Below are 24,797 nucleotides of genomic sequence, written 5' to 3' on the forward strand. Positions count from 1 at the left end.
TTCTACATACGTATGAAATAGTTATTTGTAACTGTTTGGAGCCCTTAAAAATACATCTTCACTCTGTGCATTTTTATTGTTTTTCAATATGACTCATGTCCCGATTTCTATCTAAATCTGGAACATACAGTTGGTGATTTAAAGGAAAAAGTTCCCTCCATGAGAAGCTCATGTAAATCCATGGAAATATATATTTAAACATAATTTATATCTCAATGCCAGCTAAACAAAGAAAAATGAAAACTGATAATTCTTTCTTATAATTTCAAAGAATATTTTTTTGCAGAATGTTCACAGAGGGTACACTTACTGCTGTTTCAGTCTGATAACATCATATTGTTCACTAATTGTGCTTTGTGATTTTCCTTAGGTTCCCTGCTGTGAAGAAGAAATTCACAGCTGAGTTGAAAGAGCTCCGTCATAAAGAACAGAGCCCTTACGTAGTTCAAAGCAGTATTAGTCTTATAATGGGCTTCAAATTCTTCCGCATTAAGATGTACCCTGTTGAGGACTTTGAAGCTTCATTTCAGTTTATGCAGGTAATGCCCACTGAGAGGGCTTGTTTATAGCACAAGTCTTCAGCTTCAGAATCACATGGGAGTTATTGGGCAATGTTTTATGTTTGTAATCGTTGTAAAACTTTATTCTAATTATGTCAAAGATCAGACTTTTCACTTTTAGTGCATATTGTGACACAGAAAATCAATGTTCTGTTTTTTTGGGGGGTTTTTGCCTGTTAAAAAAATGAAGTACATCAATAATGTAATAACATATTTTATAACACTTACAACATTTGATACTTAATACTTTCCTGTTGATATCCAGCCAGGTTTAAGTTTAGTTAAGTCTAAAAGGAAATGAATTCCTGAAATTTAAGATTTTTTTTTCTGTACCACTATCTGATAAAGTTGTGATCATGGATAATAAACTGGTTGTTTTTACAGGAATGTGCCCAGTATTTCCTTGAAGTAAAAGACAAGGATATTAAGCATGCACTAGCTGGACTGTTTGTGGAAATTCTTGTTCCAGTAGCTGCGGTAAGCTGTTGGTTTTTAACACTGTACTTTTGGTGCACACATACCACTGAAATAGGCAGAAGTCAAATGATATATTTACATTTTTTAAGATGTACTTTTAAACAGTAAGGTGTTTAAACAAAAACAAAAATAAAATAAAACTTTAAGAAGTATATGTTGTTCTTCATTTTAGGCTGTTAAAAATGAAGTAAATGTTCCTTGCCTTCGTAACTTTGTTGAGAGCCTGTATGATACAACACTGGAGCTTTCTTCAAGGAAGAAACATTCTCTGGTGAGTAATCTGTGCAACCTGTGGTTGTTGTTTATAAAAACGAACAGAAAGAACCAAACAAACATGGACCAAACAAAATAATCAATTGCAGTGAAAAAGAGTTAACAGGGTAAACCCACTAGAAAGATTCTGCTTATGCAAGTGGAAAGGGTGAGGATTAGCTTGCAGTCATCAGGGACACACAATGAGTGCTACAATGCTTATCCACAGTGTTATATGTGTACACTTGAAGACTATGCATTATCTAATGACAAATTATTATTATTCTAGATAACTTTGAAACATTTATGAAGTCCTTGCATTACCTTACACTCCTTATAGTAATAGCTTTGTTGTGAAGCGTGTTTGAGAAATGTCAGCACTTCAGTTAAATACTTGAATCTGTGTTCTTTATCCTGTTGCTGTATCCTATGCAGGTCCTTTGTCATTTAAAATGTTTGCTGATACATTATGCTTAAAAAGGGCCTGGTTGGAATGCCACAACATGGCTATCATTAACCAGTGAGCTCCAGATCTCCTGACAAACTTGAACTCTGTTATTTCTTCTTTTGACTGCAGGCTCTGTACCCTTTGGTTACATGTCTTCTGTGTGTCAGCCAGAAGCAGTTCTTCTTAAACAGATGGCACATCTTTCTTAACAACTGCCTGTCTAATCTCAAAGTAAGTATTGTGCAACTACAAATTCCAATTGCTTTGAAATCTGTTGAAAGGAAAATCTGGCACCAGATAGCCCATAAAGATTTAATGTTTCCATCTGATTCCCAGTTCATCGAATTTTAAGCCAGATTTGTTAGCTCTGTGGCACTTATATTTTGCTTCTTGCTTAGCTGACATAACATGACCCTACCCTATAAATATAAGTTCAGTGTACAGTAGCACCTTAATCTCTGCTCATTTAGTACTAAATAGGGTGACATACTTCAGACTACTTACTGCCAGTACCATAAATCCCTTAATTGTCAGGTGAATTTTATTGTTGTTTTAGCAGATTGACATTCATTTCTTAGGCAGTAACAGTAGCACAAATCCAGTCCAACCAGAGTGCCTAACCTCTGTCAACTTTAGTATTATTGCATACCCATTTACTGGCAGAAGAAGGTGCACATCAATAAGTATCAAACTGTTAAAATGGGCGGTAGGTTTGTGTTCATTTAAGATGATTATTGACTGCACCGTGATTTACTCTAGCCTTAGGATATAACCGCCGACTCCTTTGTGAAAATGTAATTGGTGTGGCTGGTCCTTTCAGTGCCTTTTTAGCTACGCTGTCAAACAGGTCTATCAAATTGTGAAAAGATTTACATTTCCCCTACTTGTTCCCTGGGTATTATTAGTACTGTTTATCATGTACAGTATGCCGACTACTTTCACAATCACATGCACCATCTACATTACACACACGTTTGTTTGTATATAGCTGTATTTTTGTTGATTTTCTCTCAAGAAAACTGAAGAAAATAATTGTCTGGACTTCTGTGGCTGAAGCATTTATCAAACTAGTTCTTAAGGGTTCTATTGGCTTTACTGTGAGTTTGGGGTATCTTGTGAGACAGTCAGCATTGCACATACTCATCTTCTGCGGTACTTAGGTCTGAATTTAAGCTAAAGTATATAGTAGTTTTATATTCCATTATCCATCATGTCTCTTTAGTTACAGTATATAATGCCATCATTTTGATTTGTCATGGGCAGTGCTGTTAGACTTGTGGTAAAAGGGGGATAAAAGGTCTGTTCCGCATTTTCATTTCAGTGTGTTCAGTGCTTCTTAAGTAACCATTGATTTATGTTTTATTTTATTTACAGAATAAAGATCCCAAAATGGCCCGTGTTGCACTGGAATCACTGTATAGGCTGCTTTGGGTTTACATGCTAAGAATTAAATGTGAAAGCAATACTGCAACCCAGAGGTATTATCACGTATATAAAACATATTTGCACGTCATATTTAAATCGGAACATCCTCCTTGTGTGTTGAAAAGCAGCTACTTTTCTTTGGCTGGTTTCTGTTTGATTGCCACACTGTCATGTCTAGAAGGAAAACGATTCTTCTGTATATGCATTTCAGTCAAACTCCCACTTTTCACTTCTCTGCTAAGCTTGTTTACATAACATGTGCTCCTGTGGCAAAGTGGTTAACAGTGTGCAGGTGCAGGTGATCAATAATCAGACAAACAAAGATAATCCAGTTGCAATGAAGGTTTAATTGTGTAATCCAATGCCTGATGGCTAACAGCAGTAAACAATAACAATGTTAATGAAGCAATACAGCGCCGTGTTTTGCTTATTTATAATCATCGGATTTGCCCTGTAAATAATAACAGTCCCGTTTCAGTTCACCCACGCATAACGCAAACACCAACACCAGTCCACAGTGCACGTAATGCAATTTTTTTTGGAATCCTGCTACCTACTCTTTAAATCAATGCGCTACAAATGGGAAATGGTTACACAGAGGCACCTTCAGTGTACAATGAGCCATATCTAGAATGGAACATTTTCATATTTTGAAACACCAGTGGTGTCGCAATAATATGAACCAAAATACACTAGTAATTAATTTCAGCTCTAGTGTGCCACTGTGAAGCAAACGCTCCAAGGTTTTCATTTCTGGTATTGATTTGGTCTTTTAAGGTTTTGTTTGAAGCACTGATTCACTGCAGTATGTAGTGTGGAGGTCAAATCTCTGTCATTATTTTACTACCTACTGTTTTCTCTAAGGAAACCCTGTTGACGTTGTTTTGTTTTTTCTTTCCAGCCGGCTCACTACTATCATCACCACACTTTTCCCCAAAGGGTCCCGCAGTGTGGTGCCCAGAGATATGCCTCTAAATATCTTTGTAAAAATAATACAGTTCATCGCACAGGTACACAGCTACCATTGTATTTGATGATCTTTTTTTAAGGCAAACATGACAAAGCCTGTTAAATTTGGCTACCTTATCTCTCAGGCAATATTTTCCTTTTTTGCGTTTGCATTTTAGTATTCTACTCTTCATTGTTATTCAGATATACAGTATAGACCCCTAGTTGTACCACTGTTATTGGCAATGGTCATTAATTGCAGTTACAGGTTTGAGGCTGCAGTGTCCCCATATAGTCAGATACCATCTACAAACACCTGGGAATCCATCTAGATTAAGTGTCCTGTACAGTAGCGGTGTAAAGAATGGTAAAACTACCACTTTGGTATAAATGCTTTGTAAATATTTACATGTTTTTCTCTACAGGAAAGACTTGATTTTGCTATGAAAGAAATCATCTTTGACCTTTTATGCGTGGGGAAAGCAGCAAAAGCTTTCAGTCTTAACCCTGAGGTATTTATTCCACACGTTTTATTTTACAAAAGCGTTTTTTTTTTTTTTTTTTTTTTTTTTTGTCTTCACCTTTATTTATTTATTTATTTTTTTGTATTGCATTTATTTGTGGAACTACCCAAGAACAAACATGAATAAATCTATAAATACATCAATGGCATTGATAAAAGTGGGTTAATAATTGGATTAAGCATTTACTTTAATTTTTGTATTTATAGATTGTTTTTCCTCAGCCTCTAACTTACACTTGGGTTCTGCTGTCCGTTTTGCAGAGAATGAATATAGGCCTGAGGGCTTTCCTTGTGATAGCTGATAACCTGCAGCAGAAGGATGGTGAGCCACCCATGCCCAACACTGGAGCTGTTCTACCCTCAGGAAACACCCTCAGAGTCAAGAAAACGTACCTGAGCAAAACGCTGACAGAGGAGGAAGCTAAACTCATTGGTAAATCTGAAATACTTTTAGTTGCAGTGTACAAATCTCATGGATAACATGGATAACATTTCTGCGTTCCATTCTTTTTTTCATTGTGTCATTTTTCATCTGTAAGTTTAGAACACTGAGTAAACTATACTTTATATTTTCAGGTATGGCGTTGTATTATTCCCAAGTACGAAAAGCCATTGACCACATCCTCAGGCACCTAGATAAAGAAGTTGGCCGATGCATGATGATGACAAATGTGCAGATGCTGAACAAAGAACCTGAAGATATGATAACGTATGTGTGAGATCCCATGTTAATAAAGCCCACAGCCGATCAAACCCGTGGCAGATACCACTGTTGGCGATCTCAGTGAAAATTTCATTTTCAAATTTATATTATGGTGGCCAAATCTATGGCAGGGGTCCTGGTTCACAAAACAAATTTAAAATAAGATATGTTGTTTTTTTTCATACAGTATGGTATCATCAACAACGTTTTTGAACATGACAGAGTGGCTTTTGTACCACTTTGTTAGCTAATTAGAAAAGAGAATCTGATAGAGGAGGGACAGCTGAACTATCCCCAGATGTCAAATGATTTCAAAGGTTTGATGCAGAAGAGTAAGGAACTGGAGAGGATAAATATGTTGCCTGTACTGAAACTCAAATAACTAATAGAAAGATGTAAATGAAAAACACTCTTATGTTAGGAAAAGCTGATGAAATTAAAATGGTTACTTTTCCTACATGTTCCAGCTCCAGTATTAAGTAAGACAAAGCATCAAACATCAAAGCTCAATAACAAAAGAAAATCACCTGACAAAACAGTAAATATTGTGGAAAAACATTTACCAGAGCAACAGGCAGCAATGTATGAGTTACAAGGTGACCCAGTTCTTTGGATATACAGTATGTAAACAGCTGGTGCTTCCAATGAATTGGTTGCAGTTTTCTATGATATGCAAGAAAGATCAGATCAAAAAGGTTTTATTAAAAATGTACAGTTCATTTTTTTATGTATATATTTTTTAAGTATTAACACATTGACCTTGAAGACAGAACCTTTAAGAGAACCATTAAAAAAAAAAACATGAAAAGCATTTTAAGACATTGTAAATTAATATTTTAGGAAAGATTAAAATGAAAATGGAATGGGCTTTTTAGTCTTGTTATTGAGGCAGAATCACTTGGATCCTTAAAGACCCAGAGTTCTGCGAGCATTCAGCAACTATGACGCGAACAAGCTTAGATGGCCCAAATAGCCTCTTCCTGTTTGTACATTGGAGAGAGAAGTCCAAAAAAAAGCACTCATTGTAAATAAAAATTGCCGTTTCCTTCGAATTTATCTCACTCTTGTTCTAGGGGTGAAAGAAAGCCAAAGATTGACCTCTTCAGGACCTGTGTAGCAGCTATTCCTCGAGTACTGCCTGATGGGATGTCAAAGCTGGAATTGATTGACTTACTGGCACGGTATGTTTCAGTGGGCAGTCGAAGCTGAAGAAGGCACATTACCTCAGGTTCCTTCAGAATCCTATAGCCTGATATGTTCCAAACTTTACCGTCTATAGAGTGCAACTTGACCAGGGGAAATCACATGGATTCGATGTAATATTTGCAAGATAAACTTTGAGGGCCGAAAAAACTCTGTACTCTGTATTAATGCTACTTATGGGTTTGTAAATACTGCACATTCGTAGCCTCTGTCCTTTAATTTTGTGCAGTGTACTAAACTGCTCTTTACACAACTACCATAATATCACGGCAAGTTTACTAACAGCATATATTACTGCTTAGTGTACAGGAGAGATTGGAATTTGCATCTCATTATAAATAGATTTGCAGCGCCAAAAATTAAAATTTAGAACTTCTAAGAGCGAAACTTCAGTATTATAATGAGATTCGTACATTTGCATACGAAAGTAGTTTGAAATGTTCTGAAACAACTAAACTACTACAGCAGGGATGAAACTATGTTACAGAAGTGAAAATGGCTTTAATACATCACTGGTAGGTCTACAAAGTCACAAAAACCTAATAAAAGTCAAGCTACGAAAGAAAAGTCAATGATGCATAGAGCCCTATATTTCCAGCTAGCTAACAGAAACTTTTAGAAAGCCCTGGTTGTAAATGTGTGGCATAACTGTGATTTGAAGGCACAGCATCTTTGGCTAAGACAGTAAGGAGGACTATCACATTGGGTGTTATTTTGATTCTAATTGAAGTGTTTTTTGGAATTCATTTTTAAAGAGGATGGTAGAAAAGCCCACTAACAGATCGCTTAAATGATTAGAACCAAGTTGGAACAATGTTCTTGACTGGAATGGAATGGTAAAGTACCACTGTGTTAATAAAAGGAAACTTGTACAGTACCATGCTGCACATGTAAACCATTATTATCCTTGGCTGGAGCATAATACACATATCTGTACATCTTCCTGTACGACCATCCGATGACATGCTTCAGAATTCAGAGTATATGTACTGTATCTGGAGAATCGCTTATCAAACTGTGCTGAAACTTAATGAATACATTCTTTATAGCAGTAATAGGAGAGTTGGGGACTCTGTCTGTCACCTGTCATTACAAATATCTACAGAACAATATGCAGTATTCACAGAACTGCAGCCATGGAGTGCTACTTCTTCATAATACAGATGCACCATTTTTAACAGATCATTTTGTAATTTTGTGTTTTCCATGAATAATTTCTCTTCATCTTCATCCAGGCTCACAATCCATATGGATGATGAACTTCGACTCATTGCTCAGAACTCTCTACAGAGTCTGCTGGTGGATTTTGCTGACTGGAGGGAGGACGTGCTGTTTGGTTTCACAAACTTCCTCTTGCGTGAAGTGCACGACACCCACCAGGGGCTTCTGGATATCTCTTTGAAGCTGCTGCTTCAGCTGCTAACTCAGTGGAAGCTTGCAATACAAACTCAAGGGAGAGGCCATGACCAAACTAAAATAAGGACCTCAGAGGTATGGAATCAGCATATTAAATATACACAGCGGCTTAGAACAACTCCCCAAATTGCTGTTTAAAAGTGATCTTGCCAGCCATGTTGTCCCCTTTATATACAGGTGAATAAACATGCGAAAGATATCACTTGGAAGTGCATTAGAGTTTCTGTAATACCATCCAGTGTTGGGCTACACAGTTTGATATGGAGCACCATTTGTGCCAAAACTATCCAGCCGTTAGTTTGTCAATTTGTTTGTTTTCGCCGTGTTAAAAAAATGCTTAAAACTTTTGAAGTAGATTTCGTATTTGCCCAAGACCTTTTGAAGAAAATGGCAACATTAGCAAATTATGACAATACGTAGGTATTATGAAAAATGCTATTTTCTGAGCACTGTCCCGTTCGTTGGCGCATGTGCAGAAACATCGCTCTAAAGAAGCGTATTGATTAAATCATTTAACAGTCCTGTAACACCGGGTACTTTAGAAATACGTATCATTACAACATAAAATATTATCAAGACACAGCGATATAGTACAGTAAACAAATCACCGCAATTTTTCTTTAACACGTCTGCATTAACTCTCTATAGCATTGTTTTGCCTAACTCTGTATACCACAATGCTTTGCACGTTGTGAGACGGAAGTCTCCATTGAAAATCAGTGGAGTCGAGTATTTTGTTAAATAGAATATCTTTTGAAACGCCCCTCTAAATATTATTGGCTGAAGTAGTTTTGAATGAGGCTGGATTTTCATTGATTAAAATATTAGTGTGTGCTCCCATTGGCTAGAAAGGTTGCAGTGTTTTCGGCACAGTGCGAGATTGACAGTTGGAAGTTTGTCTGGTTGTTGGGAAGTTCGTCTTGTTGATTGGAAATTTGCAGGTCCGTACAGCCTTTCGTATTAATGAATTGACAAATTAATTAATAAATTATTAGATGAATTAACAAATATGTTTATGAAAAACTAACAGCTGGATAGTTTTGGCACAAATGGCGCTCCATAGTTTGAATCAGGCATTCACCGTGTTCTAGGCTACTGTTTGGTATTGTTTTTCCCTTTTCGTACTACTTTATTTCCTGTCCATCCTTACAAATCATTTTATATATTTGCTTTCATCATTTCCTGACTTTAAAACAATAGTAAAGAATCAAGAATAGTAAAGAATGAAATATCACTGGAGAAACTGAATGTCTGAATATATTAAAAAGTTTGTTGCTCAATGGTTGCCATCTGCTCTGTTGGTTGGAGTCCATTACTTAAAGTGCTGTCAGTGTTTCACCTTGACGATTCCTCTTTTGCAGTTAATACAGAATGGATCCAACCACAGACTGCAGCCCGAGAGGAGCCCTCATTCCAATGTGCTGCACGCTGTGGAAGGATTCGCACTGGTGCTTCTCTGTAGCTGCCAGGTGGCCACACGCAAGCTAGCGGTTTCAATCCTGAAGGAGATCCGTGCCTTGTTTACTTCCATAGGACAAACTGAGGTACGAAACACAAACCAAATACTTGGTTCAGTTAATGCTGTATCATAAATCATCAGTTTATAAGCATTATCACAACAGAATGACATGTGACACTAATAATTGTACTATGTACTTACTGTAGTATGTGATAAGGTGAGTGGTCCCTTGTCCCATGTTATGATGCCACTGGCATACAGTGCATCTACTGCAGGCCTGCACTGTGGCATGTTGACAAACAGGCATTAGTTATAGCAGCTGTTCAAGCTCTAAGTGCTACAAGAGGGCTGACAAAAAAAGGCTGTGTGCTAAAATGAGATATCGGTCATGCAGGTAGAGATCTGTGTGTGCAGGAGGGAAAGTTGCTCTCCTCTGACGAGCCTGAAAACCAGTTTTGTTTGTTTTTGGTCAGCAAACAATAAAAGAAAGCGCTTGAATTTGACTCCCTTTCCTTTTCACATGCTGTAGTTAATCCTTTTGTGACAGCATATGAGAAACCGCAACACACGACTGTACTTGCACTGTAATTATTAGAACAATAATTTGTGATGATATGATATTCTACATGCTGCAGTGTGGTTTTTATAACCTCGTGGGGGACATGTATCTTAGCTGCTTATGTCAGTGAAACTACGCTGAGGCACAAAACAGTTTAAATAGTCCTATGAATATATTAAATAATAAAACATTTGTTGACCTAAACTTTGTTTCTGTTAGTATAACTTTAGTGATTGAATGGTTATGGGTGATACAGCTATTGTGATACCTTGTTTGAATTGCTTTGATATCAAAATGTAATTTTGTATATTTGCTTGCATAGTGACTGTATCTGCATTACATTCAAGTGTTCCTCTACTTCATTTCTTACTATTTTGGCATTGAGATTTGAATGAGATGCTTGATGTTTTCGCTTATAATAAGGCTTGTCTTTCTTACAGGATGATGATAAACCAATGATTGAAGTCATGGATCAATTGAGTTCAGCCGTCCTAGAAAGCTTCCTCCATGTAGCTGTTTCTGATTCAGTAAGTGTGATAGGCATATTGACTGTCTGTGGTTTTGTTAATCAGTTATCCTTACTTAATAAAGGTATGTTTCTAGTCAATGTAAGGTCATTCAGATGGCAGCTTACTGTTGAGAGTATAAAACACAATGAAAACTATTGTATACATTAACAATAATCTCCATAAGTGGAGAGATTATTTTAAAATTGAACATGATTTATTTCATATTGGAGTACTGTAAGAACTTAGCAATGTCAGTATGGCATTCTCTATGTAATATTGGAGTATTCTTAGAACCTAGTAATGTCAATGGCATTCTCTATGTAATATGGTTCTAGCATTTAAGGGTTTTAAGCAGGTAGGAATAAAATAATTGCACCCTAGTGTACCTTAGCATTAGCATTTAAACTGTAGTTCATCTGCCCTTATAGTGGCTTTTAAAAGGGTACGAGATAATGAAAATGATAACTGATAACTGTGTTCAATTATTTAATGATACAACAACATCAAATCTCCAAATCCACAAGTTATTTTTTTATCACCATTGTTTGTTTTGTCATTTGGTAATTTTCTTTCCCTCTTTATGCAACACCAGTTTAGAGAAGTGTTCACTTTAATGCTTTGTATTCATTAGGGATTCAAACACTGAGGTAAAGTAATAATTGCATTTAAAAGGGTCTCAAACCCAATTGGTAGTGTACTTTTAAATTGCCTAAAGTGCGTCTAAGTGAGGCCCTTGAAAAAATCAGAAAGGATGTGTCGCTAAAGGAATGTTCGAGCCTTTATGCTAAGATGAATGATGAGATGAGTTGCTGTATATCATTTTGTTCCTGATACGAGCTGCAAACTACGGCACTCAGTAAAAATAACCTTTAATTAGATAGTGTAACAGCAGTGTCTTAAATCAATATGGAGGTTGCAGATTGACCCTGTGGGCCATCGGTGATTAGTTCAGCTATCTCTACTGACTACTCACCAATTTACAGCACATTTTTAAAAACAGAAAAATAAGCATGGCAATGAACAGGTGCTTCCTTCTGGAGTGATGATGCATGTCCCTGAAAATAACAAGCCAACTACAGAAACGCTACACTTGAAAAAAAACACCTGTATCTTTTTTGATATCTACGTATTCAATATAATTGGTAACAATTAAATAAATGTATTTCAACAGGCTGCCTTACCTTTTGCACACCACATAGACCTGCAGTGGCTGGTGGAGTGGAACGCGGTCCTTGTTAACAGCCATTATGACGTGAAGAGCCCCTCACACGTTTGGATATTTGCACAGTCGGTGAAAGACCCCTGGGTACTTTGCCTGTACAGTTTCCTAAGACAGGAGAATCTACCCAAGCACTGTCCCACTGCTTTGAGCTATGCCTGGCCTTACGCATTCACTAGACTGCAGCTGCTGATGCCCTTGGTGGATCCCAAGTAAGTGTTATTGAAGCTCTTTTATATTGCTGTTAAAACCCTAAACACAGATGGTACTAGCCAAAATGTTTGTTTATTCAAGTGTTTTAAACTTATGGACTTTGTTATTTATTTTTTAAAACATGAATATTGTAAAAAAATATTGGCAGTAAATTAGTGAAGGACCCTGTAAGTACCATTTGTATGTGTTGCTAATATTTGTCATTTTACAGCAGCCCTATTTACGCTAAGAAGATGAGCACAGCTGGCAGTGGAGATAACCATGTCACTCTGTGGAGAAACTATCTCATTCTGTGCTTTGGAGTAGCAAAACCCAGCATCATGAGCCCTGGGCACTTACGAGCATCCACTCCTGAAATTATGGCAACTACTCCTGATGGCAGCGTCAGCTACGACAACAAGGTGAAATTCAGGAACATCATGTGTATTAATTCATTTGTGTATTTCTGGCTTACTTTGCAATTTATATCTTGCAGTATTTTTAGAATGATAGGACCATTGTATTTTTACACTGAATTGGTAAGAAAACGTACATGCTGATTTTTGTTTTCCAATGTGTGTATATATAGTGTGTGATTTCTTTTGAAAAAAGAAAGACGCCGCTGGTGTTGCTTACCCTCTTGAAATGATTGTAGGTGATCGGAACTCCATCTGTAGCTGTGCTTCTGAAGCAGCTGGTTCCACTGATGAGGGTGGAGAGCATCGAAATAACGGAGTCTCTCGTTCTGGGGTTTGGGAGGACAAACTCTCTGGTGTTCAGGTACAGCACAGTCGTTATTTCACAGCACTATGTTTAAAAAAAGAAAATAAAATCTGTCCCATCACTATTTTATACCATGAACGTACCATGAAAAGGGGTCCCCAATATGATACGCAAACGGTATCATATGGGACCAATGTTTACAAATGACTATAAGAAATGGTGCTGGAACTTTAGAAATGTTACGATTGGTTTCGAACTGGTGAGCAGGCGACACGATTTATTCCACTTTTATCCTCAGAGAATTAATAGAGTAGAGGGCTCATGGGCGAGGAGCTCGAAAAGCAGGAATTGAACTAAAATAATCTGTGTGAGAGACTTGTTTTTGGCAGAAGAAAGATAAATTAAATGGCAGGCCCCTCTCATAGTGATGCCAGTTTGCCTTCCATTTCTACTTTGATGTGAGGGACTTGTTTTTTCTCTACTGGGTCCAAAACCTACATTTCTTGCAATGGTAGTTCAGAAAGGAGACATCTACTTAGATTTAAAATGACAATTCTTTATTGCATTTGACAAATGCTCATAATGAAATGTAATTTAGCCCATGGCATTGTCCATTGGAGCTTTATAGCCGCCTCTATACGTTGGTCGAACTATGATGTAATGTATATTGATTGAATGATAACTAATGCCAGCGGGCAAGGCAAGTGGCACTCTGAGCCACCTTCCCTCTAGACAAAGCGCGCTGCAAGGTGGAGGCAGGGGAGGAGGAGGACCAAACAAAGAAACGACAAGGAGGTGTAGACTAGAGGGCTATTTAAAGGAACAGTTTGATTATGTATGTGATTAGTGGGTGGATTCCCCTTTCAGAAACACAGTATAGTTTCCAGTAAATGGCATGCAGTTAAAATACCACAGGGTGTATTTGTGTTGTTTTAACATAGCATTGTATCTCAATGTTCAGAGAAATCGGAGAAAGGGGGGTTGGTTTCTGTGTGTTTTTTGCATATCCCTGCAACATTGATATATAAATGAAAGTAGAAATATGCGTCATTTTTAAATGATGAAATTATAAATCTGAATTCACTATTATATACCTCAGAACTTTTTTGTACACCGTTGATCAAATGGCCAATTCCAGGTTCACTGTCACAGGCAGACACTCAATTCCATTTAAGCTATTAGGATAAGGGTTCCTATAGCTGAGCCTGTAGCAGCACCCTATGGTAAACTATGCTTTAGGCACTTATTAGCAGCTGTTTTCATCTTAGTCCATATCGATATATAATTGGTCATGGCATATATGACCTCAGGTTCCATTGACATCAGTGCAGCTGTCTTTTAGTCTGCCTATTGTAAACAATTCCTTTATAAAAAATATTATTATTATTCCTTTGTAAAAACATATTGTATTTCTCCTGCATCCCTTAAAATGTAAAGGAAATGAATGTTATATCTTATTAAACTTCACATATTCTATTCCTAAAGGGAACTGGTGGAAGAGCTTCATCCCTTAATGAAAGAAGCTTTGGAAAGAAGACCCGAGGTAAGTGTTTGTTTTATTTTTTAAGTTGACTCACTCGTTGTAAGGCAGCCCTTTACCATGGAAAAATATGTGTTTGTCTATCTTGTAAATCTGCTTCTCTTCCTAAAACAGAACAAGAAGCGACGTGAGCGAAGAGATTTGCTTAGACTACAGCTGCTGAGGATTTTTGAACTACTTGCTGATGCCGGAGTTATAAGTGACAAGTAGGCTGATTGACTTTTTTACATTAAACTTCCGTTTGACGAAAAGTAGAAAGCATGAAGGTAATTCATGTGTTTTTTTTTTTTTTTGCCTTTAGTACGAATGGGGCTTTGGAGCGTGATACCCTTGCCCTGGGCGCTCTGTTTCTGGAGTATGTGGACCTCACTCGGATGCTGCTTGAAGCAGAAAATGACAAAGACGTTGAAATTCTGAAGGATATCCGGGCACATTTTAGTGCTATGGTGGCAAATCTGATACAGTGTGTTCCAGGTAGAATACAAAAATCACAATTACTTCATCTTACATACCTTTGTACACAATACAGAAATCATAATCTAAACTGATAACAAGTTGAAAACTATTTGAGAATATTTTAGTTTACTCTGAGGTACTACACACTCAGAGGTAATACACACTCAGAGGTAATACACACTCTGAGTACACACTGAGGTACTACACACATTGAGTTACTACACACTCTGAGGTACTACACAGTCTGAGTACACACTGAGGTAGTACACACTCTGAGGTAGTACACACTCTGAAGTAATACACACTCTGAGTACACACTGAGGTACTACACACGCTGAGGTACTGCACACTCTGAGGTAATACACACTATGAGGTACTACACACTCTGACTACACACTCTGAGGTACTACACCTGCATAACACTGAAATGAACTAAACTGGTCCAGGCTGATATGGTATGATTCAGTTTGCAATAAGAACCGTATAAAGAATTTAGTTCTTTCTCAGTTTGATGAGTGGGTTGGCATTCACTGACTATCATATATACTGTACATTGCGACAGTGCCATTGCATGTCTCCCTCTTTAGAGAGAGACTGTATTAAAAATTAAATGGATTTATGGGGTGAAAATGAAATCCAATACATGATTCTTGACAAAGGCTTATAGCAGATCTATTTTCAGACATCCTGAACCTGGTGATGGATGTGTAATTATTCATGAAGTTGACTAATGAATTCCCCTCATAAAACATGTTCCTTGCTGATCACAGTACAGTGTTTCCCCTCAAGTTATTTTTCTTGGCTGTTGGATCTTGCTTCTCATTAGTAAGACAGTGGCTGATGCCTCATTGTCTTTCTCTCCGCAGTCCATCATCGGAGATTCCTTTTCCCGCAACAGAGTCTCAGGCACCACCTGTTCATCTTATTCAGCCAGTGGGCCGGCCCATTCAGTGTTATGTTTACACCTCTGGATCGTTACAGTGACAGGAACCATCAGATCACCAGATACCAGTACTGTGCGCTAAAGGTAAATCATTATTACTCTGCACTTCGCCTGCCTGTGGCTGCATAACCCAGAGTTATGAAGTTTTGCAAGATATTCAATAATGTATGTGTGTATTGAAGCTCATACATAAAAATGATGCATTTTTCTATATTCTGCCTATAAGCAGGAAAGATCACTTTTTACCTCCAAGAGGGAACCTCAGTATCTTATTTTCAAGATAATAAGATTATCTTTTATAGCTCAGTGCTACAAAATAACAATGAGTAACTGTCTGGTACTCATCTGGCACAGGTGTTTTTAGAGGAAGTAAGCTACTCGAGAACACTATGGAAAATTATTATTACTATTATTATCCAGTCAGCCATCAAATACTGGCAAATCCCATTAATGTGTATTCAAGAGCAGTCACACACAATATAACTAAGGATGTATTTTTTTATTTTGTATCATTTAAAAATAAATACAGCAAATGCTTGCCTTATTGACACTCTACCTGTTTGCACTGGCACCTGGCAGCCAGTTAAGGTTGCAGTCCCAGGAAATGATTGAACACACTGCATAAAGAAAGATGCGCAATGACTTTAAAATGTCTTCAATGAAAAAGACATCAGCTGCAGCTGCATCAGAAATATTGCTGCTAAAGATCGCTCTGTCCAGAGCAAAAAGGGGACATTTCACATGTCTGTTGTTTTACATGTATATATGTTTTTATTTTGTCTGATAATTCACCGATGGTGAAAATACAATGTTTTTAAAAGGTGGACATAAAAAACAAAATATTCTGCAGTTTAGCATTTTCTGTTTTTCAAGTAAGCACTTAAACATTGAGGAAAATGTGTTGTATAATAACTCTAGAGAAAATAATCAATTTGGAATGTAACAAAGCTATTTTTTTCTGCTTTTAATAAATGTTTATTTGTGAAATATGTTGGGATACTTATTTTTAGACTGTGAAACAAGCCATTGTTTACCGTAAAAAAATAAATAAATACACTCCTAACTATAACTGGTAAACTGTATCATTGTTACAGCAACCCTGGGCTTGCACATAATTATGATAAAAAAAGAAATGTGTGGTGCTGTTCTTTTTTGAACTGATTACAGTTTTTGCAGACATGTTGTCTATGTCACTTTTCCATGAATAGTAGATGCATGCTGACAGTAGTTTGAGGCTGTGCTTATTTTTATACTTGAAGCATCTGTTACTGTCTTTAAAGTTAACAGTATTGAAATGCATATGTATATAACAACAGGAGCAGTGCAGTCATTATTTCTGTCTTTTTGTCTTTTAGTTTTATGGCACAGAACGTTTCGACTTTGCTTAAGTTCATTGAGTTGTCGTTCAATTGCCGTTGAAGCATTTTCCTTTTTATTTTCTATTGTTTATCTTTCTGCAGTTCATAGTTTCTGTTTATTTCCAGGCCATGTCGGCAGTTCTGTGCTGTGGACCCGTGTTTGACAACGTTGGCCTCTCCCCTGATGGCTATCTGTATAAATGGCTGGATAATATTTTAGCATGTCAGGATTTACGGGTATGCATGATTTATTACTAGATGTAAATTACCAAATATTTGTTCAGTATTATTATTTTTTTGTTATACACAACTTTGGTTTAAACAACTTGTACCAATGGCAAAAATATATTTGTTTTACCAAATGTTTACCTATTTAGTTAGTATATCACTGTATTTAATATAAAGGCTTGTTCACATGTACCACAACTCAGCAAGACAAGCTATCCTTAATAATAACTGTCTCTGCACTCCTAGTTGTGCTGGGCTCGAGGCCATAAATAATCAATAATAAAATGAATTACCTCACTGAACTAATTTGACAAGTCTTAACTCCAGCTGCAGTGTCATGTATCAGCTCTGTAGTCTATTTAGTGAAATATCTGAAAGGCCTACAAGCAATGAGTTTTAATAGTCACGTGAACAGAAGCGTGAATCTGTGTTTCAACATCATGACAGCATTGGCTTCAAAAAGACACTTTGGAACCTCTTATACCTCTTAATATCAGGTAAGACAATGGAATTTAAATGTGGACTATGATGTAGTGACAGCAGTAGGCAGCCATTGTCTGAGTATCAATAACTGACAGAGGTGATTATTTTTTGTTTTCTTTCTCTATTTAAATGTTCCTATCTAGGTTCATCAGCTCGGATGCGAAGTAGTCATCCTCCTGTTAGAGTTAAACCCGGATCAGGTGAACCTTTTCAACTGGGCTGTGGATCGGTGCTTCACTGGGTCCTACCAACTAGCGTCTGGCTGTTTCAAAGCTATCGCCACAGTCTGTGGAAGCAGGTAATGACTTGAACAGTCAAGACCAGGGGTGGCCAAACTTCCTGACCCTACGAGCCACATGCCAAAATTTCCATATGGTCGCGCACAAGACATTTTAAATACCTGCATTGTTGTGCAGTACAGTAGTTGTTAGGCTATCTGTTGATAGCAGCAAAATACACAAGGGATAGAGCATTGCAGCGCCTACACAATTTCTGTCTTTAATTTGTATTGTATTTTAAATCTAGTGTAATAAACTTTAAATATAACACTATGGTGTTTTTCCATTTCTATTTATACTGTATGTGTTACACACATTAAATAAAGTATATTCAGATAATATGAAACAACATACAATAACTGTCCTGATTTCACGAAAAAAAAAACCACATAAAAAAACACATTTTTGTAAGGATCATTTACCCTACCCTTGAAGATCGAAATGCTGGGTTTTAAAAAAAAAAAGACTTTTGTATTAAATACTTTTGAGAGCTTTGTGGATGACAAATGCACCATATTCATTTTGAAAGGGATTACAGTGTGCTCATGATGAGATGTAAGATATGTAAATATAATAATTTTACACCTGCAGTATAACATTTAAGCATGCGTTCTCTTGTCTAGTTGCCATACAAAACTCGCTTGAGTCGTTCAATCAGAGTCTTTACTGAACGCCAAAAGCAGCATCTGCCTTAAGTCTGATCCAGAAATATATTCAGATTAAAACGTGTTACGAATTTGTTTCATCATGACGTTTGAGGTTGCTTGCCTTGCACAGGCTACAGTGTTTATTTTTACATTCTCTCTCTTCGTTTTTGTTTATTATTCTTTCTTCAGTTTGTTTGAGCCACAAAGTGTGTCACCCAGCATTTCACTGGGAGCTGCACTTGAACTGCCCGGGAGACGCATGCGGCTCGTGAACAGCAGTTTGGCCACCTCTGGTCTAGATGTTGCCTGTGGCTCTGGGAAATTTCTCTGCACTGTCATCTCTGGTGCCTGTCATATTTTCAGCTTCTGTCATCTCTCAGAGTGTCTGAACATTTACTTCAATAATGGTGCATGCACTGCCTATTATGACTTGAACATTACTCAAACACAGCTTGCACATTTATACCTTATCTATCTTCAGCTGTAGTCATTGGTATGCAGCCAATACTTACCAAAAATATATTACTCTAACCCCCCAAAGCTTTGAAAAATAGGGTCGTCATAAAAATAGCTGTGTGATTTAAAAATGGAGAGCTGTGTATTTTTATAATTGTTTTTTTTTTTCTTTATGTTTTTTTTTTTTTCAGGAGCTATCCATGTGATATAGTTACGTTGCTAAACTTAGTGCTGTTCAAGTCATCTGACACCAACAGAGACATTTATGAAATTTCAATGCAGCTTATGCAGGTATGTTAAAGTGAATTACTTCCCCCACAATACCTGGATACCTTGACAAAATGTAGTTATATGCCTACCGTTTAGACCACTTATATGATTGCTAATATGATTTAATCAACCCTCAATAATAACCATTGACAACTTTCTAAAGAAGGTACAAATGCCGTTGGTGATGTCTGATTTTGTCATCTATAACACATTTGTCATTTTAACATATTGCATTAATTGATTATTTCATTTTCCATCTAATAAAGAGCAGTACATGTTCACAAATACATGCTGACCATTTTTATTTTATTTCAATAGATTCTTGAAGCAAAACTATTTGTATATTCTAAGAAGCTTGCTGAGCAGAAGCCCGGCAGTATACTGTGTGGCACTCATGGCCCGCTGCCCCCTCTGTACAATGTGTCCTTATCACAGCTTTCCAATGAGCTCGCCAAGATGTATCCTGAGCTCACCCTTCCGCTCTTCTCAGGTACATATTTAAACGACACTGAAGCGGATTAGCTAGCCTCATTCACAGGACCTCAGACGGTTAAGCCATCATTAATGAAAACATATGAAAATATCCCCTTGCATTCATCCCTGCAGCAATGCTTGCCAGTCTCTGTTAATCATGCATGTCTGTTCTAAATGCACGAACACACCTCCCACTAGAATGAGAAGGCTTGTGTCATTTATTCATTAATGGAGAACTGAAGAGAGAGTACAAAAAAAAATAATAAAACACCTTGCAAGAAACCTGCAAATCACCTACTGCCATTTTCGTACAACAACCTTTATCTTCTGCATTGAGGATAATGGACAAAATAAGTTTCTATTCATACGCTTCTGTACACATACACATATTCAGGTATTGGGCATATAAACAACCTTTTATTTACAAGCATAAGAATTTGCATGAGAAATTGTGATCTAAGATATTTATATATATTTATAATTTGAAACAGTTATATCCCCCTTCCCGTTTACTGAATCTGTCACTTGCACTGATTTGCTGAATTCACTCTTTTTCTGTCCGCCTCTTGTTGTATGACTGTGTTTACATTACTATTCTACAACTACCCTCCTGCTCAGAGTCTGTAACATATTCCTGTTTAAATTGTACGGTAGTCGTGTGGGCTTTCTCCCTATGTATACAGGCAGCCAATTACTCACTGGGAGCTCAGTGCAGCTCACCAGCCCTGCTGCTTGTTACCATGGTAATATAAGGTCTAAATCAAGACCAAAATGTTCATGGCGTATAACAAAATACTGATGTTTGTTTCAGAAATACAAGAAACATATTTGTCTTTGCAAAATTTTAAACTTTTTTGGCTTATTTAAAGGGTACATAAGGACGTTACATGCTCCCATGTGTTGCTACAGCTGTTTACGCAAGGTGTGTGCATTGTTTTAATTTTTATTATTATTTTTTTTTTTTACATTTTGACTACTTTTTTAAATTGCATTCCCTGCCTCAAGATGGCTTCCCATGTTCACTTGTAAATCTCCGTTACATTTGTGTGCAGGAGGATGATGGGAAATGTAGTTCTGAGAGGTCCATGCGGGGTACATGGGAAGCCATCTTGAGGCAGGGAATGCAATTTAAAAATTTAAAAAAGTGGTCTAAATGTAAAAAAAAAATAATAATAAAAAAATTCAAACAATACACACACCTTACGTAAACAGTTGTAGCAACACATGGGAACATGTAACACAATAAAATAAAAAGGTCCTTATGTACCAGGATAGCTCGCTAGATCAATTGGTGACGGTCAAGGTCCTACTCGCTAGATAATTGACCACTGCCATCATATATATATATATATATATATATATATATATATATATATATATATATATATATATATATATATATATATATATATATATATATATATATATACACTGTATATTTAGGTTATGTTTTGGACTGGCAGCTTGTCACATGCTTTCACTGCACTCTATGGTGCAAGTACCACTGTAAACTCTTGTAAGCTTATTAACTTCTCATTCTGTTTGTTTAAATTCAGAGGTCAGCCAGAGATTTCCCACAACCCACCCAAATGGGCGTCAGGTCATGCTCACTTACCTGTTACCATGGCTACACAACATTGAGCTGGTAGACAACGGGCTGCTCCCTCCTGTCTCCAGTCCCAGCACCCCTGAGGATGAAGCAAGAGATAAATGGGATACCCTGGGCTGCACTCACCGGCTGAAGGGGAGTGGCTGGGGGTCACTGCAGGCCACATCGCTGGTCCTCAACAACCTCATGTTTATGACTGCCAAGGTACTTGATGGATTGTTTCAGATAAAGTACATGTTATTGAAAATGTGGCTATTGTTATTCATGCACTGCTTAAAGTCATTTCAGGCAACCAGAGCATGAAAAGCCAGTGACATCACACTACACCGCGGTGGATCATTTACAAACGTTGTAAATATTAAACTACGAAACAGTAAATGCGCAAAGTAATTGTACTGCTAGACCTGTAGCTATATCCATGTACAGTATATATGCTTTCAGCAAACAGAAGACAGTTCATCCAAATGTAAACAAAGGAATCACAGAAAGCAGCATGTTGCTTTCTCACTCTTTCACACAAAATTATCCCCGTGGCAACCAAGCAATAAATCCAAGCAGCAGTGCAGTTTATGAAAGTTCAGATATTTCAAATATTCATAACAAGTTGCTTCTTTGAAATATGATAAGGGACTTTGGACCATACTTTCAAAGATTTATCTCCAGTCTTAAATTAACTCCTATTTCTTTGAAAGGAGAAAAAAATCATGTAAATATTACAAAATGAGAAACAAACAATGTGAGAGAGCTTAAAAGAACTTGGATTGTATTACTTAGTGCTCTGTAGGTGTGCTTTGCTGTTGTTTTGTTGAGTTACAGTAAATGTTTATATATTTCAGCACGGAGATGAGATGCCTGGGCCAGAGATGGAGAATGCTTGGAATGCCCTTGTAAGCAATGACAAGTGGAGTAACAACCTGAGAACTACGCTGCAGTTCCTCATCAGTCTGTGTGGAGTGAGCAGTGACACCACCCTTCTGCCATACGTAAGTGCTGTATTAGCATTGAAAAAAATCTTTATGCTCAGAGGCACACCAAAATACCATTCAGAGGAAGCATTCTCTGATAACCTGTAGACATGTTTACTGCAATATTATGTGGTAAAAGTGTAGAAAATCAAGGTAAAAGAATTGATACAAAGGATGGTAAATCACAGATGCGTTTTGTAAATTATACACACCATGGTTACTCATGGTTAACCATAGTAAATGCGAAGTATAAGCATGGGAAAAAGTTTGGAAAATTACAGCGCACATTTAAAGTGCATGAAACTTTCCTTTTGATTTGTAACCATAACAACATTTGAACATGCAAGGTGCATTTAATTTTTTAAATTTTTTTTTTAATGGAACTGGCATCACTGATAGGACTGACAAAATCCAGAAACTATCTAAATAATTGTTACCCTCCTCCTTCACAGATTGGGTTACGGTAGGCCCAATTTGAAACCAAATGCAAACTTGACCAATTTTTTAAATTGAAAACAAAATCAATTTTAAACTAGCAACAAGCAAACTTTGCGCTTTCAGTGTTTTCTGTGAATGTTCTGAACACTAACACAGTTTTTTTTAAGCGTGCTAGTTCTACACCAAAAACATAAGTGATTTGATAGGAATGGTCCCTTTTGTGTTAGCTGCCTTTGAGTTGTTGTTGTTGTTGTTTTTGCTGACTATTTTCCTTTCCAGTACCTAACTAACCTAAAATTGTTTTGATTTCAGATTAAAAAGGTTGTGATCTACCTGTGTCGTAATAACACCATTCAAACAATGGAGGAGCTGCTGTTTGAGCTGCAGCAGACAGACCCTGTGAACCCTGTGGTCCTGCACTGCGATAATCCACCTTTCTACAGATTTGCTGCAAGCAACAAGGCTTCAGCAGCTGCCTCTGGTAGGACTACTGCTCTCTGTTTATAGAATAATTGTTTTTAGTCAAACAGGACTGTGAGACTACTGGCTTTGTGTAAAGGGAATATGGGCAAGACAACTCAAATAGCACATAGCGATTTACAATATCTTATACATTATGTAAAATTGTGTTTAAATCAGATAAAGAAAAACACCTTAAAGAATCCTGTATTCAAGCCTGCAAATATGATCTGGAGACACAGAGAGCTAGGAGTCAGATTTTTTATTTTTTTTTGTACAGGGACGACGTCCAGCAGTAACACTGTAGTAGCTGGCCAAGAAAGTTTCCCAGACACGGATGAAAGCAGATTAATGAGAGAGCCCGATGAAAGGTTTGTATTATCTGTGAAGATAACAGTGAACAAGGCCGGGTATCAAATAGCCACTGGTCTAAAGAGTCATGTCTTTAATGTAGCGGTGCTGGGGGCGTTGCTACAGTATGCTCTAAAAACGTTATATATCACACAATTCTTTCGCCTGTCTACAATGACATTTGTTTAAATTTACACTTTAAAAATACCCTGCTAGCTGACAGTTTCTGATTACCTGTGTAGGACACTTGAACCAAATTATATTAGGTGAATAACTACTCACATAAATTCCAGTCTATTACAGTAATGTACATACAATATTTATCAAACTATTTCCACCATCACCAGCGTCTGTGATTTGCGTGTCGTAGGGTATTTGCAGTGGTGTCACGTATTAGAAAAATATTGCGTCGATTGCCTGGAATCAGTTGGAACACCTGCTCTCCCATCTCCTATCCCAAAACGATGGTCGCTTGGAGTTTGAGCTTGCCCTGCTCAGGCTATACATTTAAGTATGACTGATTGTAAGTGGTTTAATCCCTCGTTGTTTGTTTATTTGTGCAATGTTAGGATCAGCAGTGTGATCAGAGCGCACACCAGACTAGACTCAAGGTACAGCAACAGCTCCGGAGGATCTTACGACGATGACAAAAGTAAGATTTAAGTTTGGCTGGAAAATATTTGATGTTTCACTTATTCTTTTGGGACATCAGTAGTGACTATATACTTTTATTTTGCAGTATTTGTACAGCTAAGGAAGGAGAAATCAAACTTTTGTTTTGCAGTAGCAGCCACGCTCAAAGGTTAGCAATGCAAGGAATGTAACTAGCATAGTGTCATATGTAGGTGGTGTCTTGCCTGTTTGATAAAGCTTTCTATTCTTGGCTAATGGATGTGACTTATTTTAGGTGTGTATGAGGTTATGAAGGTATTCAAGCTTTTTACTTTCTTCGATTGAACATTAAAGCTTGACGCAGTGTTGAATAACCCACTGTTTACCTATGTTGTGCCTAGTGTATACTGTTACTGATCCACATGCATCCTTTTATTTTAATCAAAACTACATTGCAAGCTTATAATTAACTCTGAGTAAAAGCCTGTCTCAGATTACATTCTGCAAACCTACATTTTTAACTGTGTAGGAAGAATCCACTAACTATTAGGTACAGGTCTTTTTACATGGAGCTGTTTTCTTTCAAAGATACGTCATACCAATGGTATTCATTC

General features: G+C 37.1%; 1 protein-coding gene across 1 annotated transcript; it reads left to right on the plus strand.

Moving 5' to 3' along the window:
• Nucleotides 1-361: 361 nt before the first annotated feature.
• LOC121321160 (protein furry homolog) lies at nucleotides 362-24,378 on the plus strand. Its single transcript, XM_041260059.1, has 30 exons — nucleotides 362-539; nucleotides 945-1,037; nucleotides 1,210-1,308; nucleotides 1,867-1,968; nucleotides 3,112-3,215; nucleotides 4,064-4,172; nucleotides 4,536-4,622; nucleotides 4,895-5,066; nucleotides 5,210-5,342; nucleotides 6,410-6,517; nucleotides 7,775-8,030; nucleotides 9,317-9,499; nucleotides 10,414-10,500; nucleotides 11,654-11,913; nucleotides 12,126-12,315; nucleotides 12,549-12,673; nucleotides 14,102-14,159; nucleotides 14,271-14,362; nucleotides 14,458-14,630; nucleotides 15,479-15,639; nucleotides 17,040-17,150; nucleotides 17,768-17,922; nucleotides 19,197-19,296; nucleotides 19,594-19,765; nucleotides 21,306-21,562; nucleotides 22,195-22,341; nucleotides 23,074-23,242; nucleotides 23,501-23,591; nucleotides 24,141-24,223; nucleotides 24,311-24,378. Exons 1-30 carry the CDS (start codon nucleotides 468-470, stop codon nucleotides 24,376-24,378), a joined length of 4,017 nt encoding a protein of 1,338 aa, XP_041115993.1. The 5' UTR covers nucleotides 362-467.
• Nucleotides 24,379-24,797: the final 419 nt, after the last annotated feature.

This window comes from Polyodon spathula, chromosome 9 (genome assembly GCF_017654505.1).
Source record: "Polyodon spathula isolate WHYD16114869_AA chromosome 9, ASM1765450v1, whole genome shotgun sequence".
NCBI classification, from domain to species: Eukaryota; Metazoa; Chordata; class Actinopteri; order Acipenseriformes; family Polyodontidae; genus Polyodon; species Polyodon spathula.

Bases quoted from the DNA above. Each gene is read 5' to 3' on its own strand.
- LOC121321160 (XM_041260059.1), top strand. From the start codon at position 468: ATGGGCTTCAAATTCTTCCGCATTAAGATGTACCCTGTTGAGGACTTT. The intron at 12,674-14,101 runs GTACAGCACAGT...CTATTCCTAAAG, and splicing joins ACAAACTCTCTGGTGTTCAG to GGAACTGGTGGAAGAGCTTC. The intron at 14,631-15,478 runs GTAGAATACAAA...TTCTCTCCGCAG, and splicing joins TCTGATACAGTGTGTTCCAG to TCCATCATCGGAGATTCCTT.